Below are 26,181 nucleotides of genomic sequence, written 5' to 3'. Positions count from 1 at the left end.
CACGATGTAGGTACACGGAATCCGTGAGGGGAACACCGTCGGGGAATGCTCCAAAATTTTCGGCGGTCGAATGCGCGTATAAAACTATTATATTTGGGTTAAGCGGAATATACATATATACTATTATTATAATATTTATTCGTGTACACACACTGCACACACTCACACACACTCGCGCGCGCGCGTGCGCGCACACACACACACACACACATCTGTGTATATGATAATAATATAATATCGTGTGCATTGTGGAGTGGGTATGGCCTGAATATCACTACCGTACCGCCCGCGTGTATACACATACCGACCGGCGTCGTGTGTGAGTGCAAACGGCCGAGATGGACTGGTTATGGCCGAGAGTGTGTGAGTGTGTGCATCGCAGTCGCTGTAGTAGTACGGTCGGCACTCGCTACCAACCGGCCGAGTGCGTTCGAAAACACGACACGACGCTGTCCGTCGTTTCTTTATTCTCGCGGTACGGGTTCGCGCGCGTATAATATCGTGGTATGGCCGGTATATCGTCATGGGCACCGAGTGCGACCGGCTTCGGTATTAAAATACAATAACGATATCGTACAGGTGTCCGCCGGCTGGTCCGTTTTTATTCAACCCGATTTTCTCGACGAATTTCGGTCCGTTTAGTCGCGTTACGTCGGCAACAGTACGTAACAATCGTTATTCGCCCAGCAGACGTTGTCATGACTCATGGTGTTGCCATCGAGCGTCCGGACGAAACATGGACACGGCCTCCGACATAAGTCAGGTAAAGGACGATAGGATTGCTCATCGTGCGTTTACGTTTAGAAACGATAAAACGCGCCCGGACGCGACGTCGCATTCCACTGCAGACGACCCGCGACCCCACGACTGATAACGCGTGTTGTATACCTGTTCCACCTGTTGTTCAGTCCGTGTACGTCGTGACGACGCGTAGGATAACGACGATACATGTACAATATAATAATAATATAGTTTTAAAGTGATAACAGATCCAGTACTTATTAGTCAATAGTCAAAACGTCATACGGGGAGGTGCGCGAAAAACACACGTTTCCCAGGGCCTCGTTTACCAATCGCAGTAGTCTCATTATTGGCGTGCAGTTCGTTATGTTTTTAAAATTACATTATGTTGTGTTATCAGCGCGTTGCCGGAACATCGAAGAAGAAAAATTGGTACGTTCGTATCGCAACAATTCGAACAATCAATATTGTAATAGTATACATAATTTAATATCACGGGCGTGTGGGCATTTCTTCTCGCGCCGACCAGACGACAAACGGAAACGGTAATACAATATCATTATATTTTACCGACGGGTGTGATAACGCGATTGAACGTTACGACGTCGTCCGATTCGAATATTATTATCGTTCAGGTCGATTCCGGTTTGTTCGTCGAGTTTGGGATACGACGACGGTTATTCCCTGGTATGCCGTTCGGTTTCATATCACGTATTGTATATTATTATATATACATGCGCATTCCAGACCGCCGCCGCCGCCGCCGGAGGAAACGGCGGTACAGGTTTTACGCGATTCTCTTTTGCCCGGCCCGACCGTCCACCCGCACACGTCCGTGTTATTGTACCTACCTACGCTATCGGACCCGAAATTGTGTGTAGTTTCTCTCGGGTGTGTTAAATGCATTTATGTTTTGATCGTTCGGTTTTTAAAAATCTATAAATCAAGGAAATTCAGCAATTTCCCGATTTTCGAACACCCCGAGATAACGGCCTAGTCGACGAATTTGATAAGGCGGTTTAAACTCTCCGCCGCGCTCCGAGAGCAATGACTGCGGCAGGTGTTTAGAAGAAAGTGAGCACCGATCGAATTTATTAGGGTCATGTGCGCCCAATGTAATTTCTACTCTTCTTATTCCGCGTCGGAACTTTAATAATAGTAATAATATATTTCATTGTGTAGGCAGGTATCTACTCTTAATCTCACGAAAATCTCACGTGACGACGAGAATAATAGTTATTAGCACTTTATATTAAACGCATACCTACTTTATTTTACTACAGTAAGCATTTTAATAGTTCATGCCGCGTTCCGCTAAAACGTTACTAACGAATTTGTTTGTAACGTTTCGTTTTAACGCCATGTCACAATATAATAACCAGTCTAGTGACAACAAATCGAATTGTTGACATTTAATTATAAGAATCCATACGTTTTAATCTAATGCGGATCGTTGTACGTACATTTTATACGCATTTTACGGCACGAAAAGTCGAGTTGGATTACCATACCCTATAATATTATTATACTTCATACAACTATCTATATTGTATTGAAAAAATGTAATAAAAATCGATTGAAATCTTTATTAGATATTTTATTTACGTCGAAATGAATAAAATATACACTTGATCTCGACTATATTATTACTAAACCTGCTTGCATTCATTCGCACTAATTTTTTTTAAACCAATAAAATGCTTTTGATTTAAATACAATTTAGTCGTGTATACTCTTTTTTTTTTTTTTTTACATATTATTTGTATGCAGTTTTATATTCATTTAACGTTTTATAAATGGTGAATTTCAACCGGATGTAAACTGAATTAGGTTGGGATTTTTTTATTGTTGACCGGGACCATTGTATTATTAAATAGTAAGTTAATTGTAAAGTATTTAAAGTCTCTGTAGTATTAATGAACAATACCTAACCTAACCTAACCTAATGCTGTTATAGTCGTATTATAAAACTTACAGGACACGTATAGGATATTGCAGTGTTATAGAGGTATTTCACGACGAGCTTAAACGCAACAATAAAACGTGTGTTGTACCTATGTTTATATCGGTTTATGTTATATTATACGTATACGTATTAACTATTAATGTTTTATACTTCAGAGTTTACGTGCGTTGTGCCTTGTACGTAGTAATATGCGCCGTGGTTGCTGTACAAACAAGTACATAAATAATTCGATTTGAAATTGTCCTTAATAAATTTTAGAATTATTACAAATTTGTTCCAGTTAAATGTATTATTTACAAAACAAGGTTCTTTATAATAATATATAGCTATGGCTGCTGATAATATTGGTGCGCTGCAATTGTAAGCCAATTACTCGGTAAGCCTTTAAACTTCCATCTACCTGAGTTTAAGCTAGACACAATATACATTATGGCACTAGTTAAGTTTATGCCAGTAATATAGTCTGTGGCGGTCTGTGCCTACAAATTAAACTACGTATATATTACACTATATACCAGATATCTTTAATATAATTCACTCAAAAACGATTAACTACTTGATTTAATTTAGTTCTATACTATCGTTTATACTTTATGTGATATATATATATTATATAATTTGTAAATTCTAATGAAGACTATCTGAATGTATAACTGTATTTAGAAACTGATTTTGGCATCATTCGTAATTATTTATGTTAAGCACGTGGTTACGTGGTTACGTGTACCAATTACTTTTTACAATTTTTATTTATTTTTAATGTTTTAACTTTATGGATCTTAATCGCTTATATAATAAATTTCCCTTGTGTGTTTCGTGAATATTTTTCTTTGCTCTATTATAAATACAAATTGATATTCAAAAATGTCAAAAAATGTAAATTTTTTTAATAAAACTAATTTAATTTTAACCGTGATCAGCTTTATGACGTGTATCTATAAGTATTTGTTCGCTGCATAAATTAAATTGTTTTATTTAAATGATTGAATGTTTGTTTTGCAAAACTTTACCCATTTAAATTTAAAAGATGACTAATTTCAACTTGACTGTATCTATTAGCAAGAAAAATAAATATCCACTATAGATAGTAAAAACATATGGATATATCTAATAGATACCTACATAATGATTAAAATATCATTTATGGGTAAATCATTGAATAGTATACTTTTATGTATGCAAATTTGTAGTAAGTACTTATTGCTCATAGTTTCGAAATCATTATAGAGATATCGAGTACACTGATAAATGATAAATACACCTTCTGTCTAGTTAATTACTCAATAACTAATGAATGAGTAGGTACTACACTTATAAATGTATATTATATTTTAATCAGATTGCATTGTTCAGAAAGACTACCACGAATCGGAATTATTCATAAATTATAAACAAACTGCAATTATTGTCAGCTGTTACTTATAAGTTATAACCTATATAAATGTATATGTATTGGTATTTTAGATTTTAAATTTAATTAATAAAAAGTTTATTTGATGTTGTTATAATTAAAAAAAAATGTGTAGGTATATAAATAAGGAAATAACAAAAACCAAATGTTCAATAGTTATTTTAAAACTTTGCAATTTTATCACTAATTGAGGTGACAGAACTAAATAGTAAGTATTGTGAGCTTATCTTACAATCAATACATTATTTTTAATTAAAGCCAATAATAGTTATTTGATTTTTAAGATTTTTCTATTATTAATAATTATTGTTAAGAAATAATAGTATTCCGCTATAATATCATTTGAATATTATATAATATATATACTTTTAATTTTAGTTAGTTTGTTTTTTTTACTTATATTGGTTTAGTTATTTTAACTTATTGTAACTTCACAATTAATTCATAACGGCTAATAAGGCATTATACAATGTCATTGAGTTATTATACTACTTTAGTTTTGAAATAAGTTATTAATTTATCAATGCAAAAAAATTAAATTTTATCATTTAGCTGATCATTTTTTTTTTAAGGTCAGGCCAATCTGGTTCAGTAAAATCAAATTATTCTAAAGCATTTAATACAGTCAAATTTAATTTAATTTTTTCGGTGTTAAGCTGTTTTGATACTTTATATACACCTCAATTTATCAGGAATTTTCATTGTAATTAAATTAAACGATTGTGTTATTAATAATTAATATTATGCTTTTTGGTTATTATATCTTGTATATTTGAAAATTTTATAATATTGTTGTATCAATTATTATTGAAGTATTAAAAGGATTTCAAATTTTATAATCAATATTAATTTGAATATTATTACCGTTATTGCATTACCAGTATGTCAATGCTGTGCTGGAGTATAAGCTTTGTTATACTGACTTTTCTAGGAAATTGTAGTTACCAGTTGGATTTATCGACAATTTTAAAAAATGGCGTAGGTTATTAACTATTTGAAATTTTGTTTTGACCTTAATAAAATAAAATTGAAATTGCTTATTATTAATTTAACAGTGCAAATCGAAATGTTTATACTTTATAACATTGTACTGTATTATTTTGTATTGGCACCTCACATGCATTATTAAAATACACAAATTCTATATATTATTTAACTACCAATACTATAAAATATACATCCATATATTAGCTGATACGTTAAAATGTGACTACAGTAATGATGTTTTATGATATTTTTTTGATGAAATTATTATATTTTTTTTATTATTATCTAACTCACTGTTGCTTTGTTAATGTTATCTATTATCTAGGATAAGGTTTTTCATTCATTTTTTAGAAAATATGAATTGTTTTTAAAAATACCATTACAATTAATACAATCAAATATAAATTTGTATATAATAATTATATAAGATTACAACGTTTGGTAACCTTGAAATCAAACGTGAGGATTTTTGTCTTATCGTTGTTGACTCTAAAAAAATCCATTTAATTGTTTTCCTAGCTGTTTTTGTTTTTAAATTAATATAATTTTATGATGGATCATATTATCGCCTAATTTTTATTTGTAACATTAAAATTAAAATTTAACGACAACGGGAGACATTACTGTTTTATGGTGAAATTATTATTTATTATAATTTATATTATATTACACAATGGTGAATACACTGATAGTGCAGTGTGTGGAAATCGGTTATGAAAACGCGTGACAATGAGCGATATTTTATGTACAGTCTAGTTATTTTCTTTTAACGTTCTACTCGCGGGATACTTTTGTAACGTACGTCCTGTACAAACTACAAAGCGAATAGCGAATGAATTACAACGGTTTCGATGCTACTAAAATTTATTCGAGTACCTATAAGCACTAATCATGAACAATATTTCACTATATTTAAAACACAATTGGGTAAACTAATTATGTTTACATTCACCAGTACGTAGACATGTATACATCTATAACTAATATTAATCTACGAAATTCGTACTCGTACTAAATAACTATGAAATTATATTCGTATGTGACAGGTTGTTCCGTCAGTCTAGTGACATGCTAAAATGTAAACTCAATAGACTCGCGACCACTTTTACAAATTTCGATAATTTCCCTGTGACGATTTGTTACCACTGACTAGAAACATCGAAACCGAAATCAATCTATTTAGTTGTCGAGTCTTGATGCTATTTTTCTAATTTAAGGTTTAAAACTTTTATATACCGGGTATACAGAACGATTGGTGTATGGAGTTTTAATTTCAGGACATCAGTACATTTATTAGGAGTTTTAAACAATAATTGTGTGTCTTATTTGTTTTAAATAGATTATCAAGAGGATCTAACGATTCTACATATTACAATATATATTTATAAATGAATATACATTATGATCTATCAGGTGTTGTATATGGCTCATCGTAAACTTATTTTAGCAATTTCGTTAAATGAGTACCTATTGTTTTTAGTTTTTTATGCAATTGTTTGTTTCTTTGCAGCTGTTTAGTTTTATTTGTTATGTTCAAACTATTAATTAATAATTTGCGAAAAGATGATAAGTACTAAAATAGTGGTAGTAATAAAACAATAATTTAGCTTTCCCTCAAAATAAGTAGACAAAATAATTAATACACAAATCGCGGTTCATTATGAATTTTTGACTATATCATAATTAACGTAAATTATTTTATTGTATTTGTGACAAAATATACGTACCTAAGGACAATTAATGTTTTGTCAAAAAAAAAAAAAAATAAAAAAAATAGTAATTAACATAATGCTGAGTGTTATGAATATTCAACTTAAACAAATATTTGCGAAGTATATGATAAAAAAATATGCAAGAACGTTGAACGTTCTCTTTCAAATGTAAAATAATATTTAACATTTTAAAATGATTTAATGTCGAAAAATATGAATATAATATAATACTAAATTATGGTACAGTGTTGTATTAATTCTAACAGCAAGCCGTTTATACTTATATATGCATATTATTATAGTATTATACTTAGAGTTTTAAATAAAAAATAAACTATTTTAATTTACTTTTAGAATAATATAATATGTTACGTAGAATATTTAAATAAAATATTAACGACATAATTTAACTTAACTAAACTCGTAAAACAATATTCTTATGTCTTAATGGTTAATGCAATAGTTATAAAAACTATTTGTTTATAAATAACAGTACGTCATGTTGACCTACGGGTTTTTTATATTTTTTAGATTTATTTTATAAATCATTATTAAAGCTATATTACTTTATTTATTATTTTGGTAAGATATTTCCAGACAATAAGACATCCTTTATAGTTACATTAATATAATATAGAAGGAAATTATTGGTTTCACGACAAAATATTTTTGCAAAAATATTCAGTGATAAATTATTCGAAGTAAATAATAATTCAGAATGTTAACCTTTATTATAAAAGTTGCGATTAGAAGTAATATGTTAAAACGAGAACAAGGTCTGCAGGAGACTAAAATTGAATAGCAAATAGCTGGAGTATCTCGATCAAAATAAGGTGAAAATATAAAAATTTGAGTGAGCCGTTAAATGCTGTTGTTAAATGAGATGATGAAATTAATAAAAATAAATATTTAATATCAATAGCATATAACTTGGTATTATAATAAGTTTATTAATTTTTGACGAAAAACATATTTTGATATTTATTTAAACATTGTTTAATTAATTTTTTTGTGTTCTATAAATGTTAATAATAATTGTATTGTATTAATATCTAAGCATCTTTTATAGACAAGGTTTAAATTTTAAATTAATATTTGCGCTGGCTATTTTGTTGTGTCACCAAATTATTTGACATAAAAATATTTATCATAATATATAATTGAATAAATCAAAATAGATTTATTGATCTCATATTTCATATTATTTTATTATTTTTAATATAATATATATTATATTAAATTGATTCGCCAGACATACACATTTTCAATTGCTTTCTTTAATATTATGCATTTATGTCTATTTTATTTAAATTTAAAATATTGAATTTTTTTAAATATACTTGAACTATATACTCAAGTATTTAGGTTTTTTTATACTTTTTAATTTATTAGTGTCATGTAAAGATAAAAAACTTATTTTTTTCAAATAAAAACTATATTTTAGATTCGAGTGGCGTGATAAATGTATTTATTTTATAATGATGTGTGTTTTTTGTGTATAAATATATTATATATTTATACGATAAGTATTTTAGAGAATAATTCAATTTTTAACTTTAAGTACCCTCTAACAGAAAATTGGAACTAAATTATACTTTATAGAGAAAAAAGTTAAAACATAATAAGAAATTATGAAAATAATCGAAAAAAAACATTACAAAATTAAGGAAAAATGGAAATTTTCGCTGTAATTCAAAAACAAATAACTATAGATGCTTGACGTTTTTAATAAATTATAACATTTACAAAATATTTTGACTCTTTTTTCAGGTATTTATTGAAATTTGAAATTTGAAATTTTTGATTTTGTTTAATTTTTTAAATAGTTCTTAAAAATTTAATTAAAAAACCGCACATTAGTTATTCATATACCTATATAAAAATGTTAAAATTCTTAGACACAACCATTACCTAAACTATAATTTAAAAATGAAATACAATTAAGTAGTTCATGCTGAAACTAAAATATTTACTCAAATTTTTTCTTAGAAATATTTATCACAATTATTTTTACATTTATTTTAATTTGAATTTTAAACGAAATTATACACTCGTATTTTAATAATGAATAACAATGTTAATCATTATATTATGATTCATAAACATTATTCGTGGGAACTTAAAACTGTTACATTTATCATGCATTTTACTATATATAGAATTGTATTTTCAAAATATAATGTAGATTAATTTTCAGGTATAACCTATTTATACAATGAGCCTATTTACACTATTTTAGAGTAAAGGGTTATTATGATTAAAAGTTCATAACAATAATATAATAAATGCAATGTTTTCCACAAAAATCAAATCAAGTTATCGCAATGCTAATAGTAAAATAAATCATTTTAATAGAAATATCAAAAAACATATTTACTTACCTACTGATATACGCTCAGAATCGTATTTCGTATATAATGATTAGAGCGCGGATTTTTATGCACTTAAAAGTATTGAAATATGTCATATAATATGCAGTAAAAATTATAAAAATATATAAAAAATATGCAGTCAAAATTATGAAAATATGTAAAAAAAATATGCAAGAATTTTTTATTTATTTAAAATTTACAATAAAACTTATAATAATTAATTACTTAAATACTTAATAAAAAAAAAATTAGGGAATTTTCTGAACTTAATTTATTTTTAAAATTTTATTTATTATTAAAATGAATAATCATGTGCATTTCAAGTTTTTCTTCTGTGAAGCTGTGTCGTTTATCGCCTTATCGATTAACATATTTTTAAAGACTGAGAACGAACGTTCGACGTCAACCGAAGTTATTGGGGCATATTTGAAGCAACTTAGTATTTCGGGTTTTGATCTTCGAGCTGAACGTTTTCATCTAATAAAACTGAATTAATTTTTACGTTGTAATCGATTATTTATCTTATAACAAAATATATATATATAAATTATTATTTAGTGACTATGAAATTTGGTTTTAATTTTTCTACTTGACAAAATATTATTTTCTACATTTTTTTAAATTTTCGCTTAAATATGCAATAAATTTTGAATTTTGCCAAAATATGCAAAAATATGCAATAACCTTTAAATATGCAGAAATATGCAAAAAAAATTCACCATCAGCTTCAAATTATGATGATTCGTGGAGATAACTGACAAAAATCTAAAAATATTAAAAGGAAAAAAAATATGCAATTGCATAGAAATCCGTGCTCTAATAATGATACATTATTGAATTCAAATTTAACACATTACCCCTAGATACCTAAAATACAATACAGTGATACTCGTGTGCCTATCTATTTTACTATACATTTTTAAGCAGATGATTATTTTTAAATATTGATGAGCATAAATCGAAATGTGAATGAGTAGTTTATTAGTTATTAATCTTCATTAAATATACTTATAATAATTATCTACGATAATAATAGGTTTACAATATATATTTATAGCGATTTAATAATCTGATAACGGCTATAATTTTTGGAAAATTAAATGCATTTATATTTTGAATTAATGTATTAAAGATCTTATAATTTCTTTAAACGGTTCGAGTATAAATACTAGATTAAAGTTTCACTAATAATTTATAATTTTTGTAAATGCAAATATTATCTTTTATTATTATATTTCAATAACTTGGAAATAACTCTTTTGAATATAGATTTAGACGAATCATAATTTAAAAAAAAAATATGCGTTTAAAAATGTATAGTAAAAAAGGGTGTTTCTTATTTAACAAAAATAAGTATGAGTATCACAACAAGACGCATTTTTTTTAATAGTATAAAAAAAATCTAAGAATTTGTCATTTGAATGTATGGTATTTAAGTACCTATTGGCTATTATACTTAACAATTTTGAAAACCAATTTAAGTAAATGTATTATTAAAGAAAAATATGGTGGTAAGCATACTTTGTAAATCACTTTGAATAAAATATTATTTTTAACAAATAGTTTCTACTATTTTCACCTGTATTTAATTGACATGTATTATAGTAAATCGATAAATAACATATTGTCGTATAATTTCTAATGAATTGAGGACCATATATAACTAAGATATTTATTGTTTTATCTAATAAGCCGTGATCCAACAAGTATTAATTCGATCCATCAATTTATTTGAACTAATATCTTTTTTTTTAATATCTCTTTGAAACTCTTTGAAACTGTTTAGCTGTATTTCAAAAAAGTTTAATACTTTATAATAAATATTACTAACTCTTACTATAAAATACAAAATAATGATTTTGAATTTATGGCATGTCGTTTTATTTGAAAATTAAAATAAACTATTTATAATCTGTTCGATAAACAACTATAAATTAATTTTCTTGTTTCAATTAATATTCTAATAGGAAATGTTATACTGACACAAATATTGTCAAATCCAATTACATATATACTGACCTAATCCCTAAATCACATTTGTAATAAATTCGTTTATACCATAAAAACATTCTACGAATAACTTTATCGGATTTCGATTTTATTTATTAACAAACATCGGTGATTTTTTTTATATTTGTTTGAATGAGTTTAACTTACATTTCGACTATATATGCCAAATATATCTCTGATATATCAAATCATCCACAACGACGAGACCACTCACTCAAAACGTGTACATACAGTAAAATATCATTCGTGGTAGAGAACGACACGACGCAGGTATTTATAATGGCGTTTTGAGTGTAATTTCATATACAGAATAATTTACTAAGTATGATCAACCCCATTTTTTTCCGTTAATAATGGAGCTTTTTTAATATTGTAATTTACTCAATGGCCATTTTTTTCAATTATTTAAATTTTTATACCATATTTAAGAGTATCTCGTAGTAATATTAACTTTTTTTTTAATATCCATTTTTTCTTACTGTAATTTGTTAAGAAAATGTTGATGTATATCTAAAGTAAAAATTCGAACAAGTAGTTATTTTTTTGAGTAGTTTTTGTTATTTGACTTGTGTACAAAGAATAAGCCCACCATAAATAGATTTGGATGAAATGGTGACTATAATGGTATGACGACTTGATATAATAATAGTAAATAATATTTATCTATCAATATTTCATAATTTATGAACATTTAACATTTAACCTATAGTATAGAATAAATATTAAATCTATTTTATTTTACCATCTTGAAGGATTATTATCTTTAGTATATAAATAATTTTAATATTTCAGAAGCAATAATAATTTTATAAATCTCCACAGGATACCTTAAATGATATAGAACTCTAAATATTTGAAGATATGGTTCTTAGAATTAATTCATTGTTAGATGTAAAAATAATGAGATATTACTTGGTACGCATTGTTAAAACATTATACCATAATGGACTCTTCGTGAAATTCCCCATCTATCGAAAACGGCCGGTCCAACGTACGAGCACGTGAAATACGATGAGCATCTTCTGCACCAAACAGTATCGTTTTCGCGTGTCATCCTCGACTTGTTAAAAGGATGTTTACGCGTTCTAGAAGGTACCTATCGTCATCGACACATCCTGCAGCTTACAATCAACTCATATAATAAAAATAATTATACACCGTTGTTAATATTGTGATAACAATAGGACGGTGTACAACAGTATAATATCATTATAGAGGGTAATACAATCGTATGACACCGGCACTGATTAGTGGTTTCCTATCTATATTAGCTGTGTTATGATAATTCCGTCATCGTGTGGTTTGTATAATGCCGTTATTTTGACGTTTGCTGTATTTCGGCTATAAAACACTACTGTTTTTTTTTTTTTTGATTTTCTACGAAGACGTAGAATTGAGATGACGTGGTTGTGTGACTTTTCGTAGATGCTACTCATCCGAGTGTGATAATTGTATTATCTAATCAGTTTATTTTTTTTTGCGTCCGTCGTCCATAGTGATGATACGGACAATTTGACTACGAAATATCCACGGCAAAAAGTGCAATTTCTTTACGATTTTGAAAGTTGAATTTGTCTGTGTAAAGGTGTACAGAACATATTTTTTGAAAAGAATTATTTTTTATTGTTATCGTCTTTCAGTCATAATAAAAAAAGTACTTTTTTATTTATTGAGATTCCCAGAAAAATATTCTGCTTTGAAATATGAAATTAAAAATGTACGCTTTCATTCAAAAACGTAAAAGAATCAAACAATTATAATGATAAAAAATAATAGAAACTAAAAGTTTCAAAAATTCCGTTTTGTAATATATTAAAATTATTTATACCTACAAAATATTTCCGAAAACGTTAATACACTTGTCAAGAAAATTGTTGTTTACCAACACAATTACCTTGTGTATGTATAGGTACTGTGTTTATAATATATACGTGTAAGTGCCTGAATAATATATGACATTATAATACATCGGGTGTACAAATTTCAGTATACGCGTAATTCGATATATTTTGTATCTATGACGTACTGTTATAGGTATCACGTGTACGAGCGGCATATTATTATAATGATACAGTGCGTAAATGTTTTCTCGCGTGGGAAATTCGCTATATTATACCTATTATTGCGTATTTTATTCTTCGTGGTATATTATTAAAACAAAATTGTTATATATTTAAAAAGAAAAATCGGTGATCCGAATAATTGAATGAAATTCTAAATAATTCGATTTAACAATGTACACAAACGTATATAAAATAATAATATGTAATGCATCGTCATTGCGGGTTTTGTAGAAATTACTCGTAGACCGATACACGGCAATAGTGTAATTTCGGAACCTTGTTCCGACACGCATCCGTATTTAAGTACACGTAAGTACGTACCTATTATTTTTTTTTTTTTTTGATACTGTTTTAATAATTTTATTCTCACTCGTTTTCATTTCCAGCTAAAATCGGTAAAAATACGCGTCGTTGTAGTTATCGAGAAATATAATCGCATGCGCGCATGAGAGCATAACTTGTATACCTATATATATATATATTGTAGTTTCGTTCAAATCGATATCGTTTTAGCAGGCAGCAAACAATTGAGTCATTAGGAAATAATTCCCAATAATTTGGAAAATGTATCGTTATTACATTGCTAATACGCTATCAAAAATGTTAATACATTTTTACGGTATTAGCGTTTATTATAAGCTATAAAAACTATAATGTGCAATATGCCCGGAAAAGTTTGATAGATAGGCACTACAAATTACCAATATTAGCGCGTTATACATATTAATGAACTTCAGTCTGAATACGAATTGTATCCTAAACGTGGTGTGCATGCCTATACTGTTTGGCTGCAGTCGTGTGTTAGCGCCTCGGATAGGCGATCGCCCGGATTCTTAGCAACGAAGGCATGTCCCACATACGAGAAAACATGTTCCTAAAACCTACCATAGTAGGGTACGGCAACAAAAAAATATCCCCCAGCTAATGGCTATAGTTACCGAAGCTTAATAAAAAATAATATAAAAACTGTATCGTAAATATTTTTTCCTCAGTTAAGTTTCGGTACAAGTTAACAGTGGGTAATAATATTAATATGTGGCGAGTTACCCATTTTCATTATCTTTTTTATTGTTCGTTTTAAATAGTTAAACTTCTAAGATCAGTTTAATTAATGAAGCTAGTATTTTGTATTTACAATTATTTTATTTAAAAGTACCTCCGAACATTTACGGGCACATTATAAACATTGCGTACCCTAGTAATTAGTATACATACTGAATACAACAACATTATTGATTTAAATTCAACTGAATAGATCGTGTGCTAAACTCATGTGCTTATTGAGGTAAAACTTTGCAAATACTATACATTTATATTCATTTTTATTTCAGAGCAGTGGGGCGCTGAGGAATTTTTTATGGGGTCATTTGATATATATATATACATATCTTAAGTTGAAATGGGCATATTTTGTAAAATGCGCATTTGCGCCCACAGTAAACAAGTAGTAAAAAGAGTAATCTATAATAAATTTAGCCTGACACTTTCGATTTCTAAAATTGATACAGGTATAATAATTTAAACCAATAATACCCTATCTAAGTGACTTTATTTTTATCGATATCCATTTTAAACACTGTGGTATATTCATTGATGTGAAATTCAAACGTGTATTTAATCTACAATTTAAAAAGTACGTAAAAGTTAATGTATATATACGAGTTTTAAATACATTTGATAAAAACAAATTTGATTGATTGAAAATATGTCAAACAGTATAAAATTATATTATAAAAGCTCAATAATGTGTAAAAATTATGTTGTATTACCATTGTGGTTTACGAGAATAATATGAATATATATTATATTATGAATTACTCTATTTAAAATTATTTGTCAATTAAAAAAAAAACATATGTAATAAACTAAATAAACTAATATTGTTAGGTATACATAAATTAATATTATATTATATTACAAAATATATTATTTTTTTTTTTAATATTACTAATTTTTCATTTTAACCAAACCGACAAACAATTTTTGGAAGCCATTTAGTGTCACTTAGAACCTAGAAGATATATCACGCGGCCATTACTATATGTCCTTAAAAAAAAAAAAAATTGTTTTGTATATATTTTTTTTTAACCAAGTGATTATAGAAAACTAAGCATGTTCACCACCCATATTTCTTTAGTAATTAATTAATTTAGATTCTGATTTTTGGAATTTTTAAGTATATTTTATATTTTTCAAATATTTAAATACTTATTCCTATAACTATTTTTTTTTTTTTTTTTTTTAATAGAAAATCAACCTATTTTATTTTATTATACATTTTCAAGCGTAATACTTTTTTGAACATTTCGATAGACCTACAACCTATCTGAAGAGCATGCGTAGTGTGTACAAAATCCAAAAACTATAATTAAATTAATTATTAAAATAAACTTTTGGGGTTTAGTCTGCTATCCCACCACTTGTAAGACAATGCTATTTAAACGCCTTGCATGCAAAATTTGTTTAAAAATTATAAAATTTAGCTAGAGAATCTTACACACTTCGTATATCGAATTAATAACAAGAATAGTTTAAATATTTGCGTTTTCAGGAAAACGGCGTAGGTAATAAGCATATTGTATTAGTTTATAATAATTTTTTTTTCTTACTGAAAATGCGCGTTATAGTTTGCGGAACAAAAGGATGTACAACGAAACGTTTTCTTCGAATCTATAACAACAATCGGTTACAAAAATATGACGGCAAGAACAATGGCGTTGGTTTTATATAACGTGGATAATATTTATTTTCCAGCGATCGAATTCTATGTACCATGTACACTCACTTCGTATATACACTGGTCGTATACACGTGCGCAGGAAATGGATTTCTATCTGCCCGTAATCGTTGAGCGAACATCCCGCCGCCGTATATACACATATATATATATATTTGTACGTAAAAATATCTCATTATGTCTGCCGATTTGCTGAACGACTAAAATAGTTTTGGATTTTTTTTTTTTTGTTTTTTAACTTTTACCTACCGTTTTTCACCGACGATTATCGCTTTTGTACGGTACACGCACGGCGATGGGGCCGGTATTTTATTTAATATACGATTGGGTTTTCGTCTTCGTCTCCACCACCTTTAAGGCTTTATCGAATTTCGATGCCGGTCTATTGTTTCGCGGTCAGTAATTGATAATATTTTATCGTAAATTTTGTTTACTCACTTCCGTTGACCCATCATTCGGAATTCTTTAAACCTTTTAGTAACTGACCTACTCTAGGTACAACTAGGTAACTTTCAAAAATAATTTCAAGTAGAGTTTTCGCAGTACCGACATAATTTAGTTGTAGTAGTAGTGGTAGGTACCTTGATATATTATTCAAATTAATTAAAAAAATATAACATTTGCCAAACTGTAAGCATAATAAATTAATAATTAAAAAGTATACAAATTTCATATTCATGACTACTCGCGAACAAAAAAAATATTTTAATCGAAAGGGTTAAAACGGGCAGTCTTTTGCAAGGGGATCGGGTTATTCGTGTTTATCAACATCGTTTTATTTTTTCATATCGAATACAGTCGTGCTGCTAGTGCAGTTATTGTGTACCGGTAAATTCTACAGCCGACACGTCCCGACTCTGGAATTCGTTTAACGTTGAAAAACGCAATAGTTGTTGGTGATGTTGGTGGGATGGGTGGAACAGAGTTTGAAATGCTGTTTCAACGCGAACCGCTGCACAAAATCGTCATCGTTTATCCCAAGTAGATAAATTCTCGGTAACGGACGTTGGTGTGGCAAGTTATCCAGTTGGGTATTATGGCTTGAGATTCGTTGAAAACGCAATTTATCAGAAAATTGTATTGTCCCACCGTTCGCAGAAATAAAACTACAGTAAATTATATATTATATATAAAATAAAAAAAATGGTTTTTGATACAGACTATACAATATAATAATTGTAACGTAGTATTACGCTCGACCCGATCTCGAAAACCCAGCATCTACACTACACACTACAAGTAACCCAGAAGTAATATTTATTCGTAGGCAGAATATTGCTGAAAGATATGAGATTAAAAAGGTTAAAACAATGTTAATATAGTTTTTGAGCATAGCCACGAATGTATTCGTTAATCAATGATATATCTGTATAAGTTTTTAAATATTCGATACTGTGTTAAACAAGAATTTATTAATTTTACAATGATGTAATTTTATTTTGCATCTGAAAATACTTATACCAGACAAATATTGAATATTGACAGAGATTTCTGACAGAAAATTAGATCTAGTTTGTGGGAATTCATACTTACAGAGTATGTCCAACAATTCTCTACATTTTCCTGTATACTAACTATTCAACATTTTTGACAGTTTTTAGTTTTTTTTTTTTTATAAATATTAGTAATACAATTACTTTTTCAAAGTCAAAAAGCTTAAACATATAATACAAAAATCTTTTTTAGTTATTTATATAGGAAATTAAAAAATATAATTTTAAAAAAAATAGGCACAATATTTTTTATAAGGTTTAAAAATTAAAAGTTTGATGAAATTTATCAAAACAAACAAACATTTGCAAATTACTTTATAGTTAAAAATTTAACTCAATTGTTTTATCTAAGGTCTAAATATTAAATACAAGATTCATTATAAGTTTTTATTAGTTTAATTGCATTAAAAAAAAACATCTTAATCCATGATTTTTTGTCGTAAAAAAACGATTCCCCGTACTCGTAATATGATTTTCGTTGTAATTCAAAAAATACTGATCGTATAAAACTTTGATACAACCCATTATAACTTAAATTATTATTTTCTATACTCACAATGAAAATTTCAACATTATAATATTGATAATAAAAAATGTCGAATGTAAAAAAACTTGGAAAACGATGACAAGGTTTTTTGTAAGTTGTTCTTACAGCGTTCTAAAAATATCAAAAGTATATATTGTGTAAAACTTTTTTAAAGACATTTGAAGTTCTAATTTTTATAAAATTAGATGCCTATGTAAACGAAAAAATAAAATAAAATAAATAAGAAAATGTTCTCAGATTATTTTAGTTATTTTGTATTAAAAAAATATTAATAATTCGGACTTATAAAATTTTTGCTAAAGTATATATTACTTTTATACATAGCTACATTTTACAATTGAAAATACCTAATATATTAGTACATTGACTAATAAGCTATTAAAAAATATATATTATGATATTATACTATAATAATGAATAATATAATAGAAGCAATGTTTTTAGAAAAAAATAGACAAACTTAATGTACTACATATAGGTTTTATAATACAAAAAATTAATTACTAAATAATATAATATCATTAGAAATACAGGCTTTTTCTACTCTGTGTAGAATCGTTTTTCGTATGCGATTGCTATAATTTAATTTAAATTTAACAACGCTCAAAATGTACTATGTACAACAGAGCGGCTTCCTCTGCTTTTAATGATATATATATAGTTCGGCAGTATGGTTTATCGCAAATCTCCGGTCCATCATATCATTTCGGTTATGATACAATTTTATTTTAAATTTGCTTATTCAACGAAGGACTATGCTATTTAAGGTTAAATCGTGTTGAAATCAAATTTACGAGGTATAGGACCTACCGAATACATTGAATCATATTATACTTTACTTTAATACTGACATCTACATTACTATACGCGTATTCCTGAAATGTGTGTGTTCACGGTACATTGTAGCTTAATAAATATGTCGGTTACTATCGCAGTGTGTGACGTGCGTGTGTGCGTGTCATACTATTTTGTGTGTATTTAATACGTATTACTATAGAATGGTATCTATATATATTTTATTTGCTCGATAAATTTAGATTATTTGAAAAACGGCTTTGTATTAAAAGGGAATGGCAACCAATCGCCCGCAAAAACATTGTATTAAGATGGAATTGGTCTGGTCGATGTGGTATGTATCTCAAGGGATTAATTTTAAAACTTAGAAAGAAAACCACCGAACACTATTGTACTTTTTTTTTTTTATAGAGAAACTTAAATCGCATTATCATACAGAGCATCGGGAGATAAACACAAAAAGAGTATAATTGATAATTCCCAATGTGTTTAACGTGTAAATTATGATTCATACAAAATATCGTAATTGATTTTCAGAATAAATAATGATTCACAGATGTTTTGTCACAGTCCAAATAATATACATATCCTACAAACGATTCGGAATACATTGTGTCATTGTAAAAATCGAGATGTAATGCCAGCGGAAAACCCATGTTAGATAATTGTTTGATAGAGATTGTTATTTTAATAAGAACGCGGTTCTAAAGAATATTGTATTTGCGAGTGCGGAATGCGATCCGTTGTCTTCTTAAGTTTTCTAGGAAAGCAATTATCTGTGTATACAACTATTACCACTGTATGAGAAATCGTAGTTTATAAAGGCAGGGTACACGCGCATACTTTTGCACAAATATATTTATAATAATGTATTTTATAATGATATATGTAATATTTAAATAAATATTTTTATAGTTTTGAACATTACGAAAACCTTTGTAACTATTTATTTATGTTAGCGTATTTTTATATTTTTCAATAATATTAAATAACAATAATTTATATAGATTTTTCTTGGCAACAGCTTAATTGCGCGCATAGTTCTTTGAAATCACAAGATATTAATAAATCAAACGTTACTTAGTTATCAATAAATGAATTCAATTCAGATATTAATATTAATGCAAAATAATACATAGACGACAAAAAAATAGAAAGTAAAGTAGAACATAATTGTATTGACTTAAATACAAAATAATAATCATTTATATTATGTACTTATAATATACACGCAACTCATAAATAAAACTACCTATTCATTGTTTATAGTTAGTAATTTTTCTCGTCCAAAACGTTTTAAAATATATGTATTTAATCATAAGGATTTTTAATACAAAACTTAAGTTTTAGTGTTGTATGTATGAGCAATAATCATATTTAATTATTTTATTTTACTGTTTCAGATCGATAATGAAATAATCAGATTAAAAAACGAACTTTCAAGAACAAAAAATGCATTGACCAGTCAAATTATAAAAAGACATCAGCTAGTGGCAGAACTGTCACTGAAAGTTGACAAAAAAAACAATCAGCTAAAAGAATTTCAACGCTCGAATTTTAACGATTTGGGCAAAGTTTTGAGGTCACTGTATGTGTTCGAGTCTAAATTGAGAAAAGAACAACAGCAGATAAGACGACAATTAGGAGAGAGAGACTCAGTGATAAGGCAACAACAAATAGAAATTGCAAAATTGAGACAGAGTCTAGCGCAGTACTGTCATAAAAATGAGACGCGTGAGGATACGGAAATTTCGATTTCAAAGCCCGACTTGATCACATCTATCTCTTCACAATCACATTTAACTGAATCCATAAAAAATAACGATGGAGATTCGTCCAATTCAGAAAAACTCATAGCGATACCACCCAAATTGGAAGGTCCGAGGAAAAATGTCTTACCGGTTGACACGCGAACTAAGAAAAATTCAAACAATATAAACTTTAATAAGAACGTGTACAGTAAAACTGTTACGGACTTATCTCTCAATGACATATCGTCGTTTCCAAACCCAACACCCAATAACAACTTATTTGTTGTGTCTAACTCGATTTTCTCGAAAAACGAGTTCACATATAATGAAGTCTCTAAAGAGGTAAACTTATTTAAATATTATATAAATATTGTTTTGGAGGAATATTCCATTTTATTAATAATGGTAATATTCTTTTGTAAAGTTTATTTTGTTAGGTTCTAATTATTCCTTATCAATAAAAATAATTATTAAACTAGGCTAGGAAGTATTCATTTCCGTCCATACTGTTCAATGATACGTTATAATTAGTATAAAACATTTTTTTATAGGCGCGATAATTGTAAATTTTAATATTTAAATTACATTTTTCGATACGTTCTCATAACAAACCGTAAGTTGTACATAATACAATTATAGAACGTTTCGCGTATAATTTGTTTTTTTTTTTTGACAATGTAATAACATAATAAACTAATAACTATTAAGCAATAATATTTAAAATGACATTACATTTTTATATTTGATCAAACTATCATCTCATTAACTAATGTTCGTATTACATTTTATTTATTTCTGGACGATTGTGCGTATTGCGTAGCTGTACATTATAATATTACATTTTGTCATTACACATCGAAAATAAAATTCGTCTATCGTACTTAAATTGGCATACACAGTTCTGCGGTCTGATGTGTAATAAGTATATCGATATTTCTAAAAACACTAACTTTTATTCCCCAAACGTAAACACCAACTTTTGAAAATATTCCCAACTTGAAAAAATAATATATTTTCCCAGGTATATTACAATTATTTCTATGAGATTTATTGCGTCCACACAATCTTCACATCGTAAATTGTTGCATGGGTAGTGTGAACTCAGTATATTTCGATCTGCGCTTAGGTACCCTTAATGTTTATTCGATTTGTGTCTAAAGAATTAAACAGGAGTTGGTAAATCTATAAATGGGGCTATACCACCGTGAAATTTTACCCACCCGTAAATATTCTCTGATGAATTGTTATCGATATTTTATAAATATACGATGGTATAAATTTCACAAATGAATTGACTCAAATTGCACGAGGATATTTATTTTCTGATAAAATTAAAAAAATAAAAAGAATGGCATTAACTGAGAAAAAACATTTAATTAAAATTATGTTTTTGAAGTATAATATTAGTCTGAGTCTATGCTTACCTTGATCTATATTTTTATTAATTACAGCGGAAATCAGTTATTATACAGTTACAGACTTTTAAGGGACTAATAAATTTGTTGTTATTTAGGCGGTAAAACATATTGAAAGTAGCTATTTCTAAAAACAAATAAACGTACATTCTGGTCAAATTATAATGTATTTTAATCAAAAATTATGTTTCTGTATCATACATAATAATGATAAAATAAATAAATTAATGATCATTATTTAATTGATGTATTGCCTAGGTACAATAATAATGAGACATGTATTTTTAAATATTTTCCGTTTAATCATTTTGACATTTACAAACTGACTAAAATAAATTTAAGTAAAATACGTGGCGATACATCTCAACCGTATTATTTTAATTGTTAATATTTTCATGATAAAATTATACCTATCGGGTTACTGATAAATTATAAACCTTATCCGCGATCACGAAATAAAAATAATTATATTTATTATCTCATGATAATACAGTTACATTACATCAGTTTCGTCGTTATACTGTTATAGCATACACTACAACTTTATTATTTAACATTAAAATAATAGGAAAATATTTGGAACTGACATATTTTAATCGCGTTATAAATGTGACGTAATAGCCGATGTCGTTATAATCAATTTCCACTGTAACCATATTAATCAATTATTAATATTAAAACGTATTATGACTAATATATTGTTTATAATAATATTAAATATAATTAATTTATAATAATTACAAAATTACAGTAATATTATTTAATATTCACTTCTCTTTTTGTTAAGCGATATAAAGATATACATTTTGATAATTTGGAAATTATTAAAATTAAAAAAATATATATTACGTGTATAGTCGTGCCGTTTTGACGTCTTGAATTGATTTGCAGGCAATAACTTCGGTGAAACAAAATGGCAAGGTGATTACGTCTGCCCTGAAGAAGGCGGACAAGTATCTGTCGCCGAAAACCGTGCACTTCGGCAAGACGACTCACATACCGGAACCCGACGAAGATGGACAGACGGACATCGTGAAGACGGTCGAGACGTTATTGCTGCAGCAGTGCGGCGACTCGACCGAATCGGAGAACGACACGTCGAGCACGGCGTCCACGGAAACGTCGCCCAGCGTGTCGCAGATGGTCCGGAAGTTTGAGAGTATATGCACCACGGCGGCCACGACTTCTGGTTCGGCGACTGGGTCGGAGTCGCGGGGCGCGGACCACAACGGCGGCAGTGCAGACAGGATGAGGTCACCGACTCTGTCGGTCAACAACGGCGGAAACAACGGGAGCTATATCGCGGACGCCGACCTGAGGACGGCTGCCGAGCTGAATGTGAGGACCGACTCAGAACCGGACGTTTGTAGCGGCGGTGGCTGCGCCGTGTCGTTGAGCGACCTGGATCCCCGGAACAACTTCGAAGAGTTCCGGTTCGAGGACAGCGACCTAGATAAGGAGTACGGTTGTGGCCGACCCGAAGCGGACGGGCTCGAGTATCCACCCGGCGACGGTCGGCACGGTTCGTCGTCCGTGGCGGCGGCGGTTACGGCCGCAGCGGCGGCCGCTGTCCTTCTGCGGTCTGCCGGGGACGACGGCGCGTGCTGCGCCGGCCGGGTCAACTACGAGTCGTTCCTGGAAGTGACCGGACTTAGCCAGAAGTCCATTATCACCGTGCAGCCCAACAGGAACGCGTACGGGTCGCACAGGAACGTGCAGAAGCCCAAGGACGTGAAGAGCAGGAATCGAGCCAAGTCGGCGTCGTTTGACTGCAAGTCTGCGTACCCGGCCGCCGTCAAGTACTGGACGGAACCCTATCTATGAGACGGCCGCCATTATAAATATAGTTACCTTCCTATTTACTTTATTTACCTGCACATACCTATAGTACTAAGTTATTGAATGTTTTTTTTTTTTAATTTTTATTGCGTTGAGAGAATATTTAAATGTATAATATTTATATATATATATACGCGTTGTTTATCGATATTGGACTTTTATTACACGATCATTATTGCGCATAAATTTGTGCATTGTGATCTAATCGAAATATTATATTATTATTATTATTATTTTAATTATTATTATGTTTAATTTTAACCAAGCACTGAAATAATTTTAATCTGTGGTTGACGTCAAATAATCAAACATTAAAATTATAACGTGTTAACGTCATAAACTCAAGTTTTTGAATTAAAAAATAAATATCTAAGCGGAATGATTTTTCCGCTCGAACGATGTGTGGAGTGCATTATTTTCTGTTTTTTTTTTTTTTTTTTTTGTTATCTCTGTGTGAAAACATTGAGCGGTCGCCACGCGATGCCACACGAGTGGTTCGGAAGAATCGAAGTTAGTCGGGTGAAGTGGTCGGCAGCGTGTCAACTTCACCCGACCAACTTCGGATGAATATAGCTGCAGCTCTCCACTCGGTGGCTGCAATCGACATTTTTGTAGTGACCGATTTAACCATATATGTGATAATAATATTTTGAAACCATTTCGTGACGTTTAAACCGAATACCGATTAACAGTCAAATAATATTGTTATTGGAAAATAAAAAACATAACGAAAAATTTCAGTGCCGTACCTGTGTGATGGAGACGCTCCCCCGCGGACCGTATATTGTATTATAAACATGCATTATAATATATTATTTAAATAAATAAAAATTTCTTATTTATGTATTACAATGCCATATTTTACAAATATAAAATAGCTCTATTCCTATAATAAAACTATTGTAGCTGTGACGTTACTTTTCTAAGTAACTTTCTAATTTTAGAGTGGGTGAAAATATCCCCCTCACTGTAAGAAAAGCCTAGGTACGTCACTGAATGATTTCACTACTTTTCGTATGGACGAAAAAGAATAATTAGTTTTAGTGTAAGACATATTATACAACATACATTTGTTAAAAATTGTTTAGTAAAAATGAAAAATGTTTTGATTATAAAAGTATTGCAACCATAATATGTTGGGAAGTTCGTGGATTATAATATTCAATCAATTGTACGTAATAATGATCTTTTACAAAAATGTAAAAATATAAATTTTTAACACAATTGTTGTTTTATTGTTGACATATTTATATAAAATTTAGTTTTCATATAACGATACTACTTAGTTTTATATTTATGAAGCTTAATATTGATATAAATATTCCGTTTTTTTTTAATTTTTTTTTTCTGTAACAAATGAAAAAATATAATTTAAAAGAAAAACTACATGATTTTAATATTGTCTTAGGTTTTGAATAGAGGGATAATATATTAGATTAACAACAATCAATGATGTGTGTGTATGTATAAATTTTTGTATTTGAAAAAGTTCTTAAATTTTTTATTGCAGATAGTTAACAAGTCTTAAGCGAAACAAAATGTTATATTAATACTTATAAGCTTGAAAATGAAATGAATTTCCTCATAAATTCTTTTACTAGAATTTAAAAAAATAATCTTAGCATAAAACCAAATACATTTTTATGAGCTTTTGTAATTGAAATTAATTGTAATTACATTGAGAAACGTATAATAACGATTTATCCTCAAATTATTTTTATTATTGTGTTGATCTACAAAAATTAATGATCGTAGAACTTTATTCCATTATTACTTGAAATATATTTTGAATGAAATTGAAAAAAATAAGACTTATTTATATGCATTTTAATTCTTTGAGTTTGTTTTCTATGAATGTAAACATTTTTCTCAGTAAAAAAACTTGAAAAATTAATACAAAATAAATTATTCTAATAGAAATTTTAAATAGGTATTGGTACAAAAAAAAATATATTCATAATTATTTTTTAGATATTTTAAGCTAAAATATTGACAAAATTTGATTTTTAACAAAAAATAAAAATGTTTTCTTATAAATTTAGTTCTTTTATTGTTATTGAAAAGTTATTTATTGTTTAGACTTGAATCTTTATTATCTTTATGTAAATTATTATTATTTAAATAAACATTGATACTTTCTAAAATGTATAAAACATATTTTAATAAATATTAATACTAATTTTAATCTGATTAGGTATACGATAAATCTATTCACACCATTGTGTGGTGCAACGTTATTGTCTTATAAGATAATAACAGTAATATATTCATATGATATATTATTATACTATAATACAGTATTACAAACTGTAATAAAAAATAGTTTTATACAATATTTTATG

At 28.5% G+C, this 26,181-nt stretch overlaps 1 protein-coding gene across 1 annotated transcript; it reads left to right on the top strand.

Annotated features, from left to right (window-relative positions):
• Positions 1-301: 301 nt before the first annotated feature.
• Positions 302-24,238, top strand: LOC113549820. The gene is made up of 3 exons (XM_026951292.1): positions 302-763; positions 20,238-20,927; positions 22,892-24,238. Exons 1-3 carry the CDS (start codon positions 737-739, stop codon positions 23,822-23,824), a joined length of 1,650 nt encoding a protein of 549 aa, XP_026807093.1. The 5' UTR covers positions 302-736; the 3' UTR covers positions 23,825-24,238.
• Positions 24,239-26,181: the final 1,943 nt, after the last annotated feature.

The sequence above is a fragment of the Rhopalosiphum maidis genome, chromosome 1 (genome assembly GCF_003676215.2).
Source record: "Rhopalosiphum maidis isolate BTI-1 chromosome 1, ASM367621v3, whole genome shotgun sequence".
In the NCBI taxonomy this organism is placed as follows: domain Eukaryota; kingdom Metazoa; phylum Arthropoda; class Insecta; order Hemiptera; family Aphididae; genus Rhopalosiphum; species Rhopalosiphum maidis.
Note: the sequence above shows the minus strand (reverse complement) of the source record. Positions and strands in the feature narration are given on the sequence as shown.

What these genes read in the sequence shown, in the direction of transcription:
- LOC113549820 (XM_026951292.1), top strand. Translation starts at nt 737, where the DNA reads ATGGACACGGCCTCCGACATAAGTCAG. An exon ending in CGGCCTCCGACATAAGTCAG is followed by an intron (nt 764 to 20,237) that starts GTAAAGGACGAT and finishes TTACTGTTTCAG; the next exon opens with ATCGATAATGAAATAATCAG. An exon ending in ATAATGAAGTCTCTAAAGAG is followed by an intron (nt 20,928 to 22,891) that starts GTAAACTTATTT and finishes ATTGATTTGCAG; the next exon opens with GCAATAACTTCGGTGAAACA.